Genomic DNA, 19,567 nt, shown 5'->3' with positions numbered 1-19,567 from the left:
TATAAAGGAAAACAGTAAAGATGACAATAAGGTTATCTGCTGAGGAAAAATGGAGAATTAATAAGTCACACATGAGTTTGCATTTTTTAATAATAGCCTTTTAACTTTATCTCCTTTTTGCAAAAAAATCTTTTATTTTTTTAAAGATTTATTTATTTATTTGAGAGACAGACAGACAGACAGAGCACCCGAGCAAGAGAGGGAGGGGCTGAGGAAGAGGGAGAGAGAATCTCAAGCAGACTCGACGCTGAGCGTGGAGTCCAATATGGGGCTTGATCTCAGAACCGTGAGATCACGACCTGAGCCAAAACCAAGAGTCCAACACTCAACCAACTGAGCCACCTGGGCAACTCTGTGAAATATCTTTTAAAGACAAGCCCCATCCATGGACATTTTAAGAGTGTGTTTTGAAAATATTCTACTATGCCAATGCATCCATTAAGTGTGAAAAATGATATTCTAGTAAAATTATGAAGGTCTATCTCAGGTTGTGTGTCCTCTTGAAAGCCTGACTTTAGTCCCTTAGTATGTTTTCCCCAAACTTCAAACATCTCTCTGCCCACCTGAGTTTCTTCACCCTCTCCTCTTTCCTCATGTAAATACAGATAAACATCCACTGCACTTTTGGAGGAACTGACTGTTGGATTTAGTGTTGTGCAGAAACACTGTCAGAAGGCAAGAGATATGAGTGGTGCCTAAAATGTAATGACAACATGGGTTTGCTTATTTAAAGCCTGCAGGAATGGTGGAGCAGATGGTGCTTTGTTTCTTTCCTTCTCAGCCATGTGTTTGGTGTGATGTTGGCCCAGTCTCGGCAAGGCTGCCGATCCACAGAGTGGGAGGACTGCCCCATGCAATATTGTTCTCACTCTCCGGTGATTCTTCACCCCCTTGTTTCCCCTCCATTTCATATTCTTCTTCTCATCTGGCCCTTTGTCAACCTTTAGTGCAAAAGAGCTATCGGTGACATCAATTATTCAGCAGGTATTGTGACATAGAGACAAGGTCTCAGAAATAAAATTGTTGAAAAGGTTGTTCTTGATTATGGCAAATATTAGACAATTCTTATAGTGCTTCCTGGTTTTATTCTGTGCTTTGCCCTTTAAAGGGGGCTTTCCTCCATTTCCCATATCTTCTCATTCTGTTCTAAGACGATTTTTGTGGCTGGATGTGTAGAGATGGCAGTCTTGATTTTGCAGACAAAGGAGATACTGCTTAGTACATATGAATGTATTAAGTGGAGTCACCAAGGCAAGAGAAGAAACCAATCTAGAATGACGAGCTCCTAGCTCTAGCCTTCCTGATAATTTCCACTATTCCTGATGGTCCCAAATCATGAATTAAAATATGTATAAAGTGTTCTCATTTATGCTAGATCATTTCTCTTCTGCTTTAAGAATAGGACAGATGTCTAAAAATAATGCACACTTTTGGATTTAGAATGGTTATACGGGCAAATTCTTAATTCCCAATGACCAGGGTTAATTTGATTAGAGGCCTGGTCTATTCTCAGTTTAGGTGACATTGAGAAGACAGAGGGAGCTACGTACTGGCTGGGGAGGAGAGGACTTTCTTCCTTTCCGATTTGAAATTTTCCCATTATTTTCACTTTTAAGGATAGGACAAAAGTTCACCTATGTTCTCTAAAAGCCATTCTTGCAATGCATTGAGTCTGTGATGAGAGGAGTCCTGAACAATTTCCTCTGGACCTTCCCTTTAGCACAGATCTTTTACAATGGGTTTGCTAATTTCCAAAGTGGAAGCGCTGATCCCATAAACTGAGATACAAGGACGGAACAATTTGGAAGAGGAAATGGCCAGTGGGGAAAATGGCAGTTGGGGTCACGAGACCAAGAAGCTTTGGAAGCTAATCTCTCCCTGAGGCCAGCAACTTGTGAAAAGGGAGACTGCATAGGGCTGGAGGAGATGGAGCAGATCACTTGCCTGGATGTCTATAGAGTTGGATCCCCATTTTACTGGCTTGGGTGTAACCTTGGTGAAATTCTTCTCATCGGATTTATTTATTTATTTATTTATTTATTTATTTATTTATTTATTCTATTTCTCAAAGGTCCCTGAGCTCTGTGAGGTCTGAGATTCAATTTTACTCAATTCTATCCCCAGTGCTTGTCCAAGAGCAAGCATAAAGTATGTCCTTATAAATACTTTTTTGTACTGAATTAAATTGAAATAATTCAGTCACTTCTATTCCTACTTTAGGGGAAACATAGGTTAGGGGCACAAAGCTCAAACATCACTGGCAACATGTTAAAAAAATCCTAAGGACCTAATAAAAAATGGTAACATGGCATTATACATGCTATATGTTTAAGGAATACTTAAATGCTATAATAAACATGGTACTTAAAAAAAATCTTAAACTTGCTTGTGGAGGTGGGTGTCAGATGGGTTGTGAGCTATCGGAAGCAGTGTGAGGAGTGTTATCTGAAATTGGAAGATGGTTTAACTACAGATGCAGAGAGGTGTGGCTCCTAGCATAGCTGCGAAGTCTGATGTGGTGTGGTATTTGATGTGGGCATGTGTACGGGTATAGTTATTTCCATGGGGCTCAGTTCGACTGAGTTCAGTTTCCTATATTCACCTAATGTTTCCTGATGATAAGATGGGTATAAGCAAATGTAAGATCTGAATCACATCCAAATTGTTTGCTAATATATAAATAGTGTAACCAATCTGTGTTTCCAAATAAACACACTGGAAGTGTGTATGCACCTCCCCTCACCTGCATCTTATGCCTGGAATAAAGTGGCCCTGAGCTCTGCTTTCTTTCTTTCTTTCTTTCTTTCTTTCTTTCTTTCTTTCTTTCTTTCTTTCTTTCTTTTTTTTTTTAAGATTTTATTTATTTATTTGAGAGACAGAGAGAGAGAGAGCACAAGCAGGGAGGGAGGGAGAGGGAGAAGCAGACTCCCCTGCTGAGCAGGGAGCCCAATGTGGGGTTTGATTCCAGGACCCTGGGATCGTGACCTGAGCTGAAGGCAAACGTTTAACCGACTGAGCCACCCAGGCATCCTGTGAGCTCTGCTTTCTATTCGCAGAATGACCATAACTGCAGAGGCGTCCTTGCTATGATTTTTATGTCGTTCCTCTTAGTGAGGATCTGGATCTGTTTTCTGTTTGTCAAATACCTCAAAATATTTTTCAAACATTTGTGTTTGGGGAAAAACTCAAAATACACTTTGCCAGTTGATTTTTTTAACACATTTAACAAAAAAAATTAATCCTTATGTTTCTCATTAATTTTCCTGGAGTTAGATGAAATAGTCCTCTCTCAGAATTTTCTAGATAAACAAAGAGCCTCCTATCTAATGTACATAAAAAAAACAAAAAAAGAGATTTGGTTTTCTTGAGAGCCTTTAATACATGAAGTTTACCTTCAAACTGAATGACATAAAATCATGTTTGAATGAGATATGTCTAGATTCAATGGTATCATTTTTCAATGTCCTGAAAAGTCAGTTGCATACAAAATAGAAAAAGGAAAAACATGTGGGTACTGTTGTGTGAACTAATTCCTTCCTTCCTTCCTTCCTTCCTTCCTTCCTTCCTTCCTTCCTTCCTTCCTTCCTTCCTTCCTTCCTTCCTTCCTTCCCCATCCATTTCTTTCAACAAACCTTTATTGAAGGCTTATTATGTATCAGATTATTTGCTAAAGTCCCACAAAGAGTGTGCTATTTAGTGTAAGATGCAAACAAATGAATGGTTTCAGAACATTTAGATGACCAGTTTGCTATATGAAGAGCAGGCTCCTGTGCATGAGATTGCATGATCAGTCTGGAGGAACAGGTCGATGTTGTCAAGACCACATCTCTCCCCATGACCCCATCCTGTTCTACATTTAGACAGCATCAAAGAAACCTTAAAGACCCTACCTGTTACATTAGGGAAGGCTAGAAGGGCTGCTTCTGAAGTAAATATCAGATTCAATATTGTACAAGATCGGGGACTATTCTCCTTTACTTTGTGGAATAGAAATTAATTATTAGAATTAGTCTTTCAATTTCCAAAGATTTTCACACAACTGGGAGTGAGACATTCTAAACCATTCTATCCATCTAGATATACCTATGGCAGGAGTCCTCAGGGACTGAAGATGGGAGAGCATGTAAACTATTATATCCTCCCTTCAACAGTCTCCCTCCTTCTAGAATAAGCTCAATAACTTGAAGCTTTGTTCAAGTGATTAATTAAAGGAGCAGATGATAAACAAATCAGTGAGATTTCTGGCTACACCATTTTCTAGTGTTGTGACCTTGGATACCCTTCTTAACATCTCTGAACATCAGTGTCTCCAATTGTGAAAGAAATTTATACCTGTCTTTCAGGACTGTGAGAAGTAAGTGAAATAGCACATGGAAACAAGTGGTACTGGTCTTGTTCAGAGCAGTAGTTAAAAAATGATGGTGGCTAATGCCATGATTCCTCTCTTTACGGGCTATCTCTTGCTAATAGAATTTGCTTTCTTTCTCTCTTATCATTATAGACAACTGTGATGACCCGTTAGCATCCCTGCTCTCTCCAATGGCTTTTTCCAGTTCCTCAGACCTCACGGGTGCTCACAGCCCAGCTCAGCTCAACCGAAGAGTTGGTGAGTAAGGTGACAAAACTCCAAAGGAGAGCGCTGAATAAAGCACAGTGTGGGGAAATGGAAGAAAGAGAGCACTTCCATTCACTGGGATCATGTCCAAGAGCACTGTTCAGAAGAAGAATGGGAAGAGAGGGTTAAAATGGAATTAAACCATGTTTCCCTGTGCATAATGGATATCAAAGTATGCCGGTTCTTATCTCCCCAACCCACACTATTCTTCTCTGATTATTTTGAGAAGCCTTTGTGAAATTAAGTTTTTTTTTAAAATTGCTTTCTTTCTGTATTTCATGTATCTAACATAAATAGCTAACAAAATATATTTTTACAGTAGCATGTTTATAATAAACATGAATTAAATCTACTGATATATTCCCTTCAATAACTTCGAGTTTTACAATAAAATAAGTGTTGCTAATTTTAAAAATATATAGTACTACTAAGTAAAAGTAAGAAAATGCAAGTAATGTGTAAGCCTACCAGCTAGAGATAGCTGTGGTTAAATGTTGGGTGTGTATCTTAAAACATATGATGAAAGTAAGAGCAGACAACACTTAACTGATTTCTTATGTGAAATGTCTTTAACAAATATAATGTTGGGTATCTAGATTGATATATTTTTAGTCAGATTTGGTTGACTTTTATGATATATATATACACACATATATATATATAGTTGTATAATTGAATTTTTTACTTTTTAAAGATTGTTAAAATTTATTTTTTTTACTTTTTGAAGATTATTAACATCTGATTATATTTGTATGTTTTTATATCTAGTGAGCATTATAAACTTTTTTTCAAGTTGAGAAAAAATGTATACGCAACTTCAAGAGGTATACTGATCTGTTAAGAGTTCATATTAATTATCCCTGACTATATCTTCTCATTGATAATATGAGGCCCATCATGTTAGTAAGTTTTCCAATATTGGCCCATCTTTGCATTCTGGAATAAGCTATAATGGGTCATTGTGTTATGGATGTAAAGTGCAGAATGATTTAACTTGTCAACATTTTATTTTTCTAACTTGTTGACATTTTAGAAGTCCAATGCGCTATCCATTGCACCACGGAGCCACCTACTTGTTGACATTTTAATTTATAATTTTGAATTTTCATTAATCATGAGAGTGATTTGGAATTTTTGTCTGTACATTTGGTATTTGTTTTGTACTACATTTCACAGTATTCTGTTATAATGGGATCAGTAATTTAAGTTAACAAGTTGTATGGTTGTGTTAAGAAAGGAGTTTAAGAATGCTGTAAGAGACTCTTAAATAAGGAAACAAACTGAGGGTTGCTGAAGGGGAGTTGGATGCGGGGATGGAGTAACTGGGTGATGGACATTAAGGAGGGCACATGATGTAATGAGCACTGGGTGTTATATGCCACTGATGAATCACTAAATTCTACCCCTGAAGCTAATAATACTACATGTTAATTAAATTGAATTTAAATAAAACGTAAATTTTAAAAAAAGAATGCTATTCTAAAGGAAAAAGAATAACCAATCAAAGACCCAGCAGGAAAATATTAATAACAATTGTGTACTAACACTATCTTTTTGCTGAATACCCTGGGCCAAGAATTTTATGAAGCATTTCACCTATATTAAGATATTTTTCTTCAGAAAGATACTATGAGTAGTATTACTTTTTAATTTCAGATAGGGTTGCTAAGGCTCAGAAAAGTTGTGTAACTTGCTTAAAACCACACAGTTAGGAAGGGGAGATGCTTTGATTCAAATCCAATTCATTCAAAACCAAGTTTTGCTCCTCACCACATGAGCAAATTGGTTCACTAACATGGGTTAAAAAGGGCTATGTTAGAAAGAGACTTGGAAACAAATTGGTCAGGGTTCGAATGCTGTCTATGGCATTTACTTGTCAGCTCTGTGATTGTCTACAAATCGCCAACCTCCTCTTGACCTTAGTTCTTTATCTGTAAAGTGCATAAGTAATGCCTGCCTTGACACGTTGTGTGCAGACTGAGGGAGAATTTCACATTCAAAAGATACTTCTCACTGCAGGGTAGAGAGCTGGACTGGCACAGTGAGGTTCACTTGCCACTTCAGGAAGAAACACAGGTTGGAAGATTTTAATATGGGTTTCCAGTGGGTCATCCAGGGCCAGAGTTTGTCCCAGTCCCATCCAACTGTACAGGGACGGAAAGTCATTACTGCCTAGTAGCACCTGGGCAGTTTCTGGGGAGGCTCTGAGTCTGATCATATGTCAGTTTGTCCCCTAGTGATCAGATATTGACAGAGCACAGATGCCCCTGCTCCGATTCATTATAATTGTCCTGCTCACTAGAGAATCTGTGTGCCTGAGCCCAAGGACAGCATGAGTTGTCCTTGCAGAGAGAATGTTGACCTCTCTTTCTTCTCCCAACTAGAGTCTAAATCAGGAAGGCCATGCAGGAGATGCAGTCTCAGAAAGTTGAGGTACATTGGCCTGGAACTCAGCCTCTAGCACAACTGCCAGGGCTGGCAGCCTCCCCTTCACTCCCTGGGTCCAACCATTGCCCTCAGGGGGAATTTAACACAGCCTCAAGGAGAGGTTCGATCACTGGTTCTCATCCAAGAGCTGTACATTTGAATCACCTGGATGGCTTTGTAAGTAACACTGCCTGAGCTCGTACCTCAGATATTCTGAATTAATTGTCTGAAATGGGGCCCAAGGGTGGATATTGATGAAGTAAAGAAATACAAGCTTTCCAGGTGATTCTAAAATGCAACAAGAGTTCCAAACTGCTAGGTTGAATGAATTCATAAATAAGAAATTCTTCTATTAATGTTTATTGAGCACCTACTATGTGCTAGGCACTCTGTTAGAACTGCAGCACATTGTTGGTAAAAATAGGCACAAATACTATTTGTAAAGAGTTTACACGGATAGTGTAAATTAGCATATAAGTAATTAATAGCTAACATTTGCTGTTAGTGATAATATTGATATTATTATTTTTATATATGCAATATAAATAATGTGCACACATATATATATAGTAGGATGGATAGAAAGCCAATATATATGCATATAGTTATATATATACACACAGAGTCATATATAAAGAGGTGGATGTATACAGGGTTGGATATATATATATATATTCTCCAAATAGTGTTTTATTAATTAATAAATTTATTTATTCATTCATTCATTCATTTTTTAAAGATTTTATTTATTATTGGAGAGAGAAAAAAGCATGAGTGTGGGGGAGTGGGTGACGGGAGAGGAAGAAGCAGACTCCCTGCTGAGCAGAGAGCCAGACCCAGGACCCCAAGATCATGACCTGAGTGGAAGGCAGATTTTTAACCGACTGAGCCACGCAGGTGCTCCAAGTTCTGGATATTTTTTTTCGTAACATACTCCATTCGTTCATTCACTCATTCATTCATTCATTCACTTCATTCATTCACTTATCACAGTATTTCATGAATTCCTTCTACTCTACCCCATTCAGACTTCTATATGTTTATAAAGAAACTTCCTGGTATGCCACCCAAGATGAAATCCAAGTTGTAAAATCTTGACTTCCAAGAAACTATGCCTCCCTCATATGGAATGTGCTCAACAGCATCCTTGTATCTATTCACCTTTGAGCTATTTCCCAAAGAGGAACTTGTGTGCAAGTCCTGAGCACCATTTAAAACTGCTCACTCCTGGCAACCATATACACCTTTGGCATACATGGAACATAGGTAACGAAGGACCACTTTACCTCTCGTGTGTGCTCAGAACTCAAGCATGCACATCTCTGACCTATACACAGGAAGAAAGGCTGCCCTACTGGTAAGTTTGTCATGTCAGAAGCAGAGATCAATTCAAAAGTTGAAAAGAAGACTATAGGTAATGTGCGCTGATGAGCATCCTCAGACCCTGAGTAAAGCAAATGTCGTGAGTTCTGTTGGTGACAAAGTAATATTTCTGAGAAAACAAAACAAAAAGACACACCCTTGGAAACAACCTTTGCCCTGAGGTACTGCTGTGGGATCCAAAGTCTGGGCAACCCACCAAACTGGGAGGGAGATTGGGTGGTTAGCGCCCGCTGTAATAGTGTTCACACTGCTATCTCATCTCGGAGAGGGATTTGCCAAATAGAATTTTTGTTCTCTCCCTCCACACATCCTTCAACCCTTTCTCATCCACACACAAAGAAATAAAAAGCAAAAAAGAGAGACCTAATTACTTTTTAAAAAACGCGACAAAATATATTAAACGGGGAGTCAGATCACTATTAACTTAGGTTACCAAGTCAATCTATATAATTGTGGCTTAGGAGGGATATGACTTTGTCAAATGTGATTTGTTCTGTGGCAAGAAAGCTTTTGATCTGGGCTTTAAAGTAAGCTGGGCTGACAATAAAAAAAATTAAAATAAAATAAAATAAAATAAAATAAAATAAAATAAAAAAATAAAATAAAATAAAATAAAAGTAAGCTGGGCTGGAGAAGCACTTACTGTCAGCAGGAAGTGCAGAGCTGGTGGCACAGCCTGAAGCCACCGAACTGTGGGTTAGACCTGATCCAAAGGGAGGGGAAGGATTTAAGTTACTTTATATGACTAAAGGGCAAATAAGAATAGACGTCTCTGGCCCCGTGAAAGGAGGGGTTTGTGTTTTTCTTTCCCCACCCCCTCTTCCCCCATACACCGTTTTGCAAACAATTACTTTTACCATTTGTTCTTTGAAATTTTAATCTCTCTTCCTCACTTGATATATTTTTGAGATGTCTGCCTGTGTAAGTTGAGACTGTATGTTTCTGGCATGGCAATTTTGTTGCCATGGAGAATCTGATTTTTTATGTTGAGGCCTTTTTAGCTTCCTGGGCTCATGGACAAGTGAAGAGGCTCAAAACATTTGCCCCCATTTGGCACAGATTCCATGCACGTTTTTTATTTTCTCCTTGGGCAGCACTGGTTGCAAAAAGCTAAGGACCCCTGAAGGTCTTTGGAAGTTGGTTTTCAGTTTGGTGTCACTGGTCCTTCTGTAAGGAGAAGTGGATTCAGAACAATTCAGGCATCAGGGTTCTCGCAATTGCCATGATATCGGCTATCTGGGGACTTGTTCCAGATAGCTAGGTGACAATCCTGAGGATCTAATTTCATACACAGCACCATGATGCCTGCTTGCAAATGACAGCACCAGTCTACCATTTGAATTGATCGACCCAGACGTGATATGGATATCACTTAATCTGTTTAAAAAGACAATGAGACGTGCAGAATTCTGTCACTGCATTTCCTCTTCTCCACCCAGAGGGTTCTTTCCTTGTTTTCAGCTCTTTTCCTTTCTTTTATCTTGCCCTCACTCTCCCACATCCCCAGCATGACCAGCGTCAGGTTCTGTGCTTTCCTTTGTGGCCTTCTGCTCTCCTCGCTACTCAAAGTGTGGACTCTGTGTAGATCTTCAGGCATCACCTGGGAGCTTGTTAGGAATGCAGAATCTCAGCCTCTGCCCCCAAACTTCTGGTCAGAACCTGAGCTTTAGCCACAGTTGCATTAACACAGTCCAATTCGATATTCTCCTCCTTCAATCCTTAACTTCTGTGCCTTTTTCAGCTCTGGATCTCAGAGGTGGGTGCCAGGGGGACGAGAGGAAATCAAAGTTATCTAAGTTATTATGAATAAGAAACCGTGCTCGAAACCAAGAAGTAGAAACTTAAGCTCTATTTGTGTCTTTATATCGGTACTCTGAGTTGGTATCATTCACATTTTTAAGGATGAGGAAATAAATTCAGAGAGGTCAAGTCACTGGCCTAAGGATACACAGCTAATTATTTGGAATTGAATCTAATTCTGTCTACCCCAGGTTAACTAATATCTTTATTCACGTTGATCTGAGATCTTAATCTGAGGAAAGGTGGGAATGGCATAACAGTCACCCCTTTCAGGTCATTTAGGCATTTCAAGTGGTATTACCAGTATTTTAACCACAAAGACTGGGTTTTCAGGCATCAAAGAAGAAAGAGAGATATGGACACCTGTGCCGCCTCCATGCCCCTGAAATCATACTATGGCCTAATAGACCTGTGGGCAAAACTAACCTTGACCTAGATATTTAAACAATGCCCTAGATCTCTTCTCTGACTAGGACAGCAATAGATCATTGAGAGATACAGAATAGAAATCTTCTGCTATTTAACTTCTTTTTTTAATATTTTATTCATTTATTTGACAGAGAGAGATATAGCAAGAGAGGGAACACAAGCAGGGGGAATGAGAGAGGGAGAAGCAGGACTCCTGCGGAGCAGGGAGCCCAACGTGGGGCTCGATCCCAGGACCCTGGGATCATGACCTGAGCCAAAGGCAGACGCTTAACGACTGAGCCATCCAAGTGCCCCCGAAATCTTCTCCTATTTAATAGGAGCCTTGGGACCCTGTCTCAATGTAGACAAATCCAATGTGATGACCCTATCTCTCTTCAGCCAGGATAACTGCAAAACACAATGATGTTAAGAGTGGAAGAAGGAATCATGAACACTTTTGCTTACTAATAATATAATTCAGAGCTTCTAAACATCAACATTCGGCAAAAGGAGAGTAATAGATAAACCCATGTAACCGACCCTTTACTTTTTCTTCTGGTAGCTGGTCACTTCCTTTGAAATGCCAAGCTGAGGTTATTTCTAAGTAGCACTCTGTAAAATGCTAACTCAAGCAATCACCTATCTGATACCACTAATACTTCGCTAAGAGACAAGATCTTCAGTTTGCCAGTTCACTGCATTTAACTTAAAGCGTTGTAACTTAAAAAATATAGTAATGCAACTAAGGGCAGTGTAATTAATGACATATATTTGTCTAGTGATTGACAGTTTACCTGTATTTTCAATGAAGGTCACACCCAGGTGGAAATAAATTGTATTTGAATAGCATATTGTATGGTGCATACTTTTGCTTTGTCTAACCTGGAGTAGTTAGGTAGGGTCTACTCAATTCTTTTGTTTAAAATCTATCTAGAAATCTTTCACTTAAGACATTGTGGAAATGCCATTAAAAAAATGAGCTAAGGATTATTGAATCCACCATATGGAGTGAAAATGATAACAAATAATCAACTCCAAGAAACCAGAAAACAGGAGTTAATATAAACAAGCATTTCTTGTTTCTCCAGGATTCCAGTTTGGATGCTCAATATCCTGTGGTGGTCCCTTCCTTGGAGGCCCCTTTCAAGTGTCTCAAACTACACTTCTCTTTTTGTTTTTTGTTTTTTTAAAGATTTTATTTATTTATTTGACAGAGACAGAGACAGCGAGAGCAGGAACACAAGCAGGGGGAGTGGGAGAGGGAGAAGCAGGCTTCCCGTGGAGCCGGGAGCCCGATGCAGGGCTCGATCCCAGGACCCTGGGATCATGACCTGAGCCGAAGGCAGTCGCTTAACCAACTGAGCCACCCAGGTGCCCAAACTACACTTCTCTTAGTTAGACTTGTCTGTGCAATCACTTACTTGTGTCTGGACTTTATTTTGCTAATCAATGTACATGTTTGGTAAGAATCCAGATTTTATAAGAGACATGTCATTTGTTTTGCTAAGGACTTGCTTCTAATCAATCCCTTCCACAAAAGTATTCAGAGCAATCGGTATTATCCCTAAGATATCTCTGGTAGGGTAAATTTGTATGCAAATAACAGAAAACTCACTAGCTTGGGAAAAAAAAAAACAAAAAAAACTCAGTAGTGTGAAAAATATTAAATGATTGAAGCTAGGTGCATGGAAATTGAGAGGTGTCCATACTTCTATTTCTTGAACAGCACGGTAGTCGCAAGGGTGTTCACCCTGGAATAGCTTATTAAGCTAAGTATTCGGTTTGTGAGGTTTTTCTCTATCTGGTGTTTTATTCTACTTTTTTCTAAAGGAATAAAAATAAAATTTATTACTGTACATCAAAGGAAGTCCTCAGTGAGCACAGGCTCCAGAGATGGTGGATTCAGTTCAACAATGCTATCCTCAGAGTCCACATCCTTCTCCAGCTAATATGCCCACCCGACATCTCAGACAGACTCAACAACATTCTGGGAAACAGAAAGCATGGACTCCTAATGTTTGCTTTTAAGCCATCAAATTCAATTCTTTAGACAGCAGCATGCTGAATATCACCTCAGAATTTGTTAACAAAAATGTAGATTGTCTGGACTTATCCCAGACCTGCTGGACCAGGAATTCTGGCAGTGGGACCTAAGAACCTAAGAACCACTGGTTCTGATGTGCTCAGATTTGAGAACCATGAAATAGAGCTGTGAGACACTTCCAGGACCCAAGCCTGCCCAACCACTCAGCTTTCACATCACCAGCAGTATTCCTCTGTCCAACTAGCCATAATTGGGTCATATGTCCACTGCCAGACCCAATCACAGTCAAGGGTGATGGAATTACCTTGACTGGCTTTAGGCTAATAATCTGGTATGGAGTAAGAGAATAACAATTTTTCTTCTCTCTCCTCTTTCTCTCTCTGTCTTGAGCTAGATCTCCTACCATTTTGATGGGTTATGTTACACATCTTCCAGTCAAAGGAGTAACTTCCTAATGAGTTGAACTGATGCCAGAGTTAATTTTTGGAACTCAAAATGAAGCTTTTGAAGTAACAGTTAAACACACTTGTATTTAACCATTTTGTGGCCATAGTCATAAAACCTATGAGTAGACAAATATTATCTTGACCCTTGATTCTTGCTAGAGTGGACACTTAACTATATTATTTTTATAGAAATAGAGAAATTACTTGCCCAAAGTCATGGAGCCAAAAGTGACTCTTTCAACTCATGCACCAGACTGAGACTAGGCACTGTCTTTCGAACAAAACTGCCCCAGGAAACCAAGGTAAATGCAGTATATGAGTTGTGCAAAAAGTATGCTGCTCATGAGAGAAAAGTTTTAAGTGGTAATGCCAACAATATGAGATCTGCAGGTTTAAATGGCTTTCAATTCCACTGCTCCATTTTCCCTTCAAAAATCTTGGGAGACTCATTTCTTTTCTCTATATGCCTAAAAATAGGAAGTGTCTTATCTTGCTCCTCAATCTTTTATACTGCTTTACTCATGGATGGAACTCAATAATTATATATCCATTAAATGAGGAATAAATAATCCACTAAAAGCACCCCCCCCAGGCCTGAGCAGCCAATGTGTAGAGTTAAATTGTATTGATCTGACAAATTAAATAGAACTCAGCTTCCAGCATGTTATAAGAGAAATTCTAGAGCAGTGCTAGCCAATAGAAGTTTCTGCAAGGATGGAATATTTTTTAGCTGTGCTATCTAATAAGGTACCCATGAGGTACACATGACCTTTGAAATGTGGCTAGGGCTACTTAAGAACTGAAAATTTAAGTCAAGCTAATTTAAATTTAAAGAGCTATATGTGGTTAGTAGCTACCACATTGAACAGTATAGTTCTGCAGTCTTTTTTTTTTTTAAAGATTTTATTTATTTATTTGAGAGAGACAATGAGATAGAGAGCCTGAGAGGGAGGAGGGTCAGAGAGAGAGAGGCAGACTCCCTGCTGAGCAGGGAGCCCGACGTGGGACTCGATCCCGGGACTCCAGGATCATGACTTGAGCCGAAGGCAGTCGCTTAACCAACTGAGCCACCCAGGCGCCCATCTGCAGTCTTTTCTAGTTTTATATACATGACCTTCTCACCTGGGTGTTTTTATGTGTATGTGAATCAATCCTTGGCCTGCAAGGGGCGTGAATGTGAGATATCCACCTTGGGACTGACCTCCAGATTTTCTAAGCCCCAATGCCCTCCTGCTGATTTCCCTCACTTCCTGTATAACTTCTGAACTGTGAAATGTGCAGCCTGATATACTTTTCTGATCAATGAAGGCCTTAATGGCTCCACTCTTCACAAGGAAAGTACTCACTGTAGGACATCACAGCTGAACTATCTGAGTAATGAGCATCAGAACCCTTCAGAGTAATAACACAGCTATCTCCGATAAACACAGACACACAGGTGTGTGAACAAGTATACATACTATAGAAAGGGCTGTTGGATCCCATATCTCCTGAACCTCACCACTTTCAGTACAAGGACATCTTAGAAGCTCAGCTGACATGGGACTTCCAATTTAAATTATTTGCAGGGGAGTGATTTCTAGAGATAGGTTGTGAGGGAAAGCAGGGGGGAAAGCTAGCAAAAAATGTGGTCTCAACTGAGGCCCAGCTTCCTTCCGATGCCAAGAGGAGGTTCAGGACCACATATTCCACCATAAATATCAGCCATGTCTTGAGACAATGGGACTAACTTTTGGAACTTTGTAGCAGTCCACCACTGGCTGAAATGAGAACCAGGAAGTGACAGCTTCCTGGGCAAGCATGCTTCTGTTTGGCTAAGGGTAAATCTCTGGAGAAGAGGACAGACATTTCTAGTTGTCAGCCTGCACCTACAGTTGGGGAATGGACCCATCTGCTAAGGAAGACCAGCGGGGAACCTTGAGGCTATCCCCCAGCATAACCACTTTCAACCCCAACAACTACACCTTCCCTACTCTACTTGAGGGCTCTCTTTCTGCCTGCCATGAGTTTCAAGCAATACTTGACTAAGTTGGGATATATGTATGTGTATATGTATAATATATATTATGACAACACTTGAAATTGAACCCCAAATTGCATCCTGCACTGATGGGATGAAGCTCATCCACAGGAAGGCTGGCTTGCTGATGTGCCAAGGATTGGCTCTCCTTCCTTCCCTGTCTCAGCTCCATCTACCTAACCCAACTTCCTGGGGTTAATTCCCAAATAAACTACTTACACTCAAATCCATGCCTTGTAATTGACTTCTGGGGAACCCAAACCAAGAGAGCCACTGTCACCCTGACATTACTCTTGAGGCAGCCTCAGTTATGACTGGATCTGAATCAGATCCCCATTCTCCCCTCCCTTTCATGAGTCTCCTCTTATGATCCCCTTTGGTCTTCTCTGAAAATTGGCCTTAGCAGGGCCAGTTCAGGTTTTCCAACAGGTTTTTATCAGTTTTGAAACCCACAGGGTGTTTGATCAGGTTCCCACTTTCTTTTACCCCAAGAAGCTCCTTATTGCCTAAATAAATATGCAGGTAAAAGTATGGGAGCTCTGGCCAGGGCCGGCCTGAAACACCTGAGTCCTACTACACCTGCCCAGTAGCAGAAGGATGATGCCCAGGCTTCCAGCCAACATTCTCACCAGCCTCGGAAATCTCTGCCCAGCCACAGGTCCTGTTATAAATGGATGATAACAACTCTGTGCATGGAGGTGCCCGAATCCCTCCTGAATGCTGTGTGCAAGTTTGTGAATGTTGTTATCACTCTTACCCATATTATATAATGTTAAATATTTATGGGACAGTGTCTCTGCCTTTCTCATTACTATCTCTAGGTAGTTTCGTCCCTGAAAAATCTTGAACCTTTGCTTACACAGGCATCAAATATTTAATAATTAATGATGCAGCTAGTAATTCAAGGTAACCTCCCAGTCATTTGTGACAATGTGCTTGTAGCTTTTTAGGGTCTTGACTAAATCTGGGGGAAGGCACATTCCTAAGAAACCTATTCCCTATAGGGTTTATTTTAGGGTTTTTAAAAATGGCTTTGTACTAAAAACAGATTAGGTGTGAAAATGCTGGTTGTGTGTGTGTGTGTGTGTGTGTGTGACTATTCTAATTCCTGTTGGTCTTGTACTAAATTGACTCTCTTTTTGAATGGTAGTTGCAAAATTTTGCTGAGCAGAGGGCTATATATAATCCATTTTGTCCCCATTTCCAGTGTGTGACATCAATCAACTCTTACTTCCTTTTCTAGTTAGAAGTGGAAATAAACTATAGAAATGATCCTGGAAAGTATAGTGCCCTTCAACAGATGAATGGATAAAGAAGATGTGGTCCATATATACAATGGAATATTACTCAGCCATCAGAAAAGATGAATACCCAACTTTTACATCAACATGGATAGGACTGGAGGAGATTATGTTAAGTGAAATAAGTCAAGCAGAGAAAGTCAATTATCATATGGTTTCACTTATTTGTGGAACATAAGGAATAGCATGGAGGACATTAGGAGAAGGAAGGGAAAAATGAAAGGGGGGAAATTGGAGGGAGAGATGAACCATGAGAGACTATGGACTCCGAGAAACAAACTGAGGGTTTTAGAGGGGAGGGGGTTTGGGGGATGGGTTAGCCCAGTGATGGTATTAAGGAGGGCACATACTACATGGAGCACTGGGTGTTATACGAAAACAATGAATCATGGATCACCACATCAAAAACTAATGATGTATTGTATGGTGACTAACATAATAATAAAATAAAATAAAATAAAATAAAATAAAATGAAATGAAATGAAATGAAATGAAATGAAATGAAATGAAATGAAATGAAATGAAATAAAATAAATAAAATAAAATATAAAATAAAATAAAATAGAATAAAATAAAATAGAAGTGGAAATAAGTGTAGAAACTGAGGAATTTCTCCATTTTCTACCAGTTATTCTGTTTCATGCTTAGAGCCTCCCCTATCATGTGAAGTGAGGAATAAGCATCATGGTATAAAGGGCTGAGAAGGGAGCTGCTGGGAGTCAGAAGATCTGTTTGTCTTGTCTTAGTTTAAACCTTGTTTAGAATTCTCCATAAGGATAATTTCTTTTTTTTTAAGATTTTATTCATTTATTTGACAGAGAGAGACACAGTGAGAGAGGGAACACAAGCAGGGGGAGTGGGAGAGGGAGAAGCAGTCTTTTTCTAAGACTGAAGACACTTGTTCCCACTGAAACCTCAGGAAGGGCGAGACATCAGAAGGACTGGATTGGAGAACAATCTCTCACAACCATAAACTGGTTGACCCTTTGAGGCTGCTTTATTCTCTCATAAATGGAAATTAAAAATACATTGTTGATTGCTATGGGAATCAGGTGAGATAGTCAAAGCAAAATGTGAAGTGTGAATCGTGTTTCTCATGAGAATCACTACTTTGGAAAAGAAAAACGAGCCGGGGAAGGGTTTTCTGTCCATCCTGTTCAGAGGTGGTGTTGCCAAGTGGTTGTGTTTGGGCTCTGGGTCCTGGTTTTGTGGGTTCGAATCCCTTGTTCTGCCACTTACTAGTTGCGTGATCTTGGAAAAGCTGTCCAACCTTTCTGTCCTCAGTGTCACCACCTGGAAAATGGGCATAATAATATCTATCATACAGATATTGATGTGTGATGGTGAATGAGTCCGTGTGTGCCAAGTATGCAGGGTGGTGCTGAGCACTTAGCAAGGACCATCCGTCAGCTCTAGTGTGTATGAATGAACGCTCCAAGGGCGTGCAGGATGGGGGTGATGGGAAGGAGCAAAAGGATTAACTGGGAGTGTAAATAAATATTCAAGCAAGAGCCGAGGTGGATATTTCTCAATTAAAAATTTTTCAGATTTCCTTGGCAATTGTTAAGTCTGAATTTAACTACACATCTGTGTTTGGTATGGGGAGTTGAGGGACAAATGAGACAAGGGTGTCCATTTTTAGGGTCCAGAGGCAATTTCAGGTTGTTATTTTTTGTTACTGTTGTTTCTGATAATCAAAAATAGCATGTAGGATTTAAGCTATTTTGGACGACTACATAGATAAATAAAACAACTCTTATCGGAAAAATATTAGAACTGAAATTGTAGAAGCTGTCTCATCCAGTTTTTTCCCAAGCCACTCAGCATATCAAGAACAACTTTATTTTTTTTAAGATTTTATTTATTTATTTGAGAGAGAGAGAATGAGAGAGAGCACATGAGAGGGGGGAGGTTCAGAGGGAGAAGCAGACTCCCTGCCAAGCAGGGAGCCCGATGCGGGACTCGATCCAGGGACTCCAGGATCATGACCTGAGCCGAAGGCAGTCGCTTTAACCAACTGAGCCACCTAGGCGCCCTCAAGAACAACTTTCTAAAAATCAGATTCCCAGGTTAGGCCCTTGAATGAGTTATCAAGGAGAAAGCCAAGAACGTGCACTGTCATCTTCACAAGCCCTCCAAGGTGTTTCTGATGATTGAGCCCCTTGAAGAATTTCTCATCCATTCTAACCTCAGGAGCAGAACTGTGTCTTGAACCAGATCTCTTATGGCTTTCAGTCTGTAATTTCCTTTTCCCATCTTCTTCCCCAAAGTGACATAAGGCAAATGTAGTGTTCCGGGCTTGGGCTGTGCTGAGATATAGTGTGTAAATCATTCAGGACCCCATGTCTGAAAACTTTTGGAAAATTCTAGATGATATTAAAATCTAAAGTGAAGTTAGTTTTCCTTTAAAATCTTCCCTTTAAGAGAATTTAAATTCTCTTAAATTTAAATTGAAGGGACTATGGGAATTGCAGTTCATGATCATTGATACCTCAACCACAATTACAGACAGCCCTGCCTTAGTTTACACCTTTGATTTGCCAAACACAGGTATCTGTGTGTATGTTACACCCCCAATTCAGAGAATAATTCAGGAACAGAAAGCTAGTGTGGGCATGGTGTGTGTTTAGAGTAGCTGCAAATAGTATCTTTAAGCTTCTCTCATCATTTTGAAAACACATATATTGTTTGGTGCAAGGAACAAAATGTTTTCCATAGCAACCACGGCAACCCTGGATGCCTGGCCTATTAACTGTAATGCAGGGAACATCTTCAACAGCAGGGAAAGAATTCTTGGCAATTATCACCCAGATAGTATCCCTCTGTTGTAAGAGCTTAGTCTGAAGCTTCTGGGTTTGGAACATTTTTAACTCAATGTGTTAATGCAGGTGAACAGCAACAATTCCATTTCAGTTAATTTCAGGGTGATTAATAAGCTAAGGATTTTACTGTGGGCAAAAGGAAGATGTGATTTTCTTTGGACAAATTTGAAGAAGTCTTCTAACATTAACTCCCCTTCTTTTGTTTTGTCTTGCTTTGTGGTTTGGTTTGGTTTTTGGTCAATCTATTCTGATTTTATGCTTTGCGAGGTGACAGAGAGAGTTCCTTGTCATTTTGTTTTT

At 39.6% G+C, this 19,567-nt stretch overlaps 1 protein-coding gene across 1 annotated transcript in view; it reads left to right on the top strand.

Annotated features, from left to right (window-relative positions):
- Positions 1-19,567, top strand: part of CNTNAP5 (contactin associated protein family member 5) — an 819,371-nt gene that overhangs the window by 168,694 nt on the left and 631,110 nt on the right. The window contains exon 2 of the mRNA XM_064586403.1: positions 4,502-4,606. Coding sequence (XP_064442473.1) covers positions 4,502-4,606 — 105 coding nt within the window. The remainder of the gene's footprint in view (positions 1-4,501; positions 4,607-19,567) is intronic.

Source organism: Mirounga angustirostris, unplaced genomic scaffold, assembly GCF_029215605.1.
Source record: "Mirounga angustirostris isolate CCGP_5_RB_7025 unplaced genomic scaffold, mMirAng1.0.hap1 SCAF_3, whole genome shotgun sequence".
Lineage (NCBI taxonomy): Eukaryota > Metazoa > Chordata > Mammalia > Carnivora > Phocidae > Mirounga > Mirounga angustirostris.
This window is presented reverse-complemented; position numbering and strand designations above follow the sequence as displayed.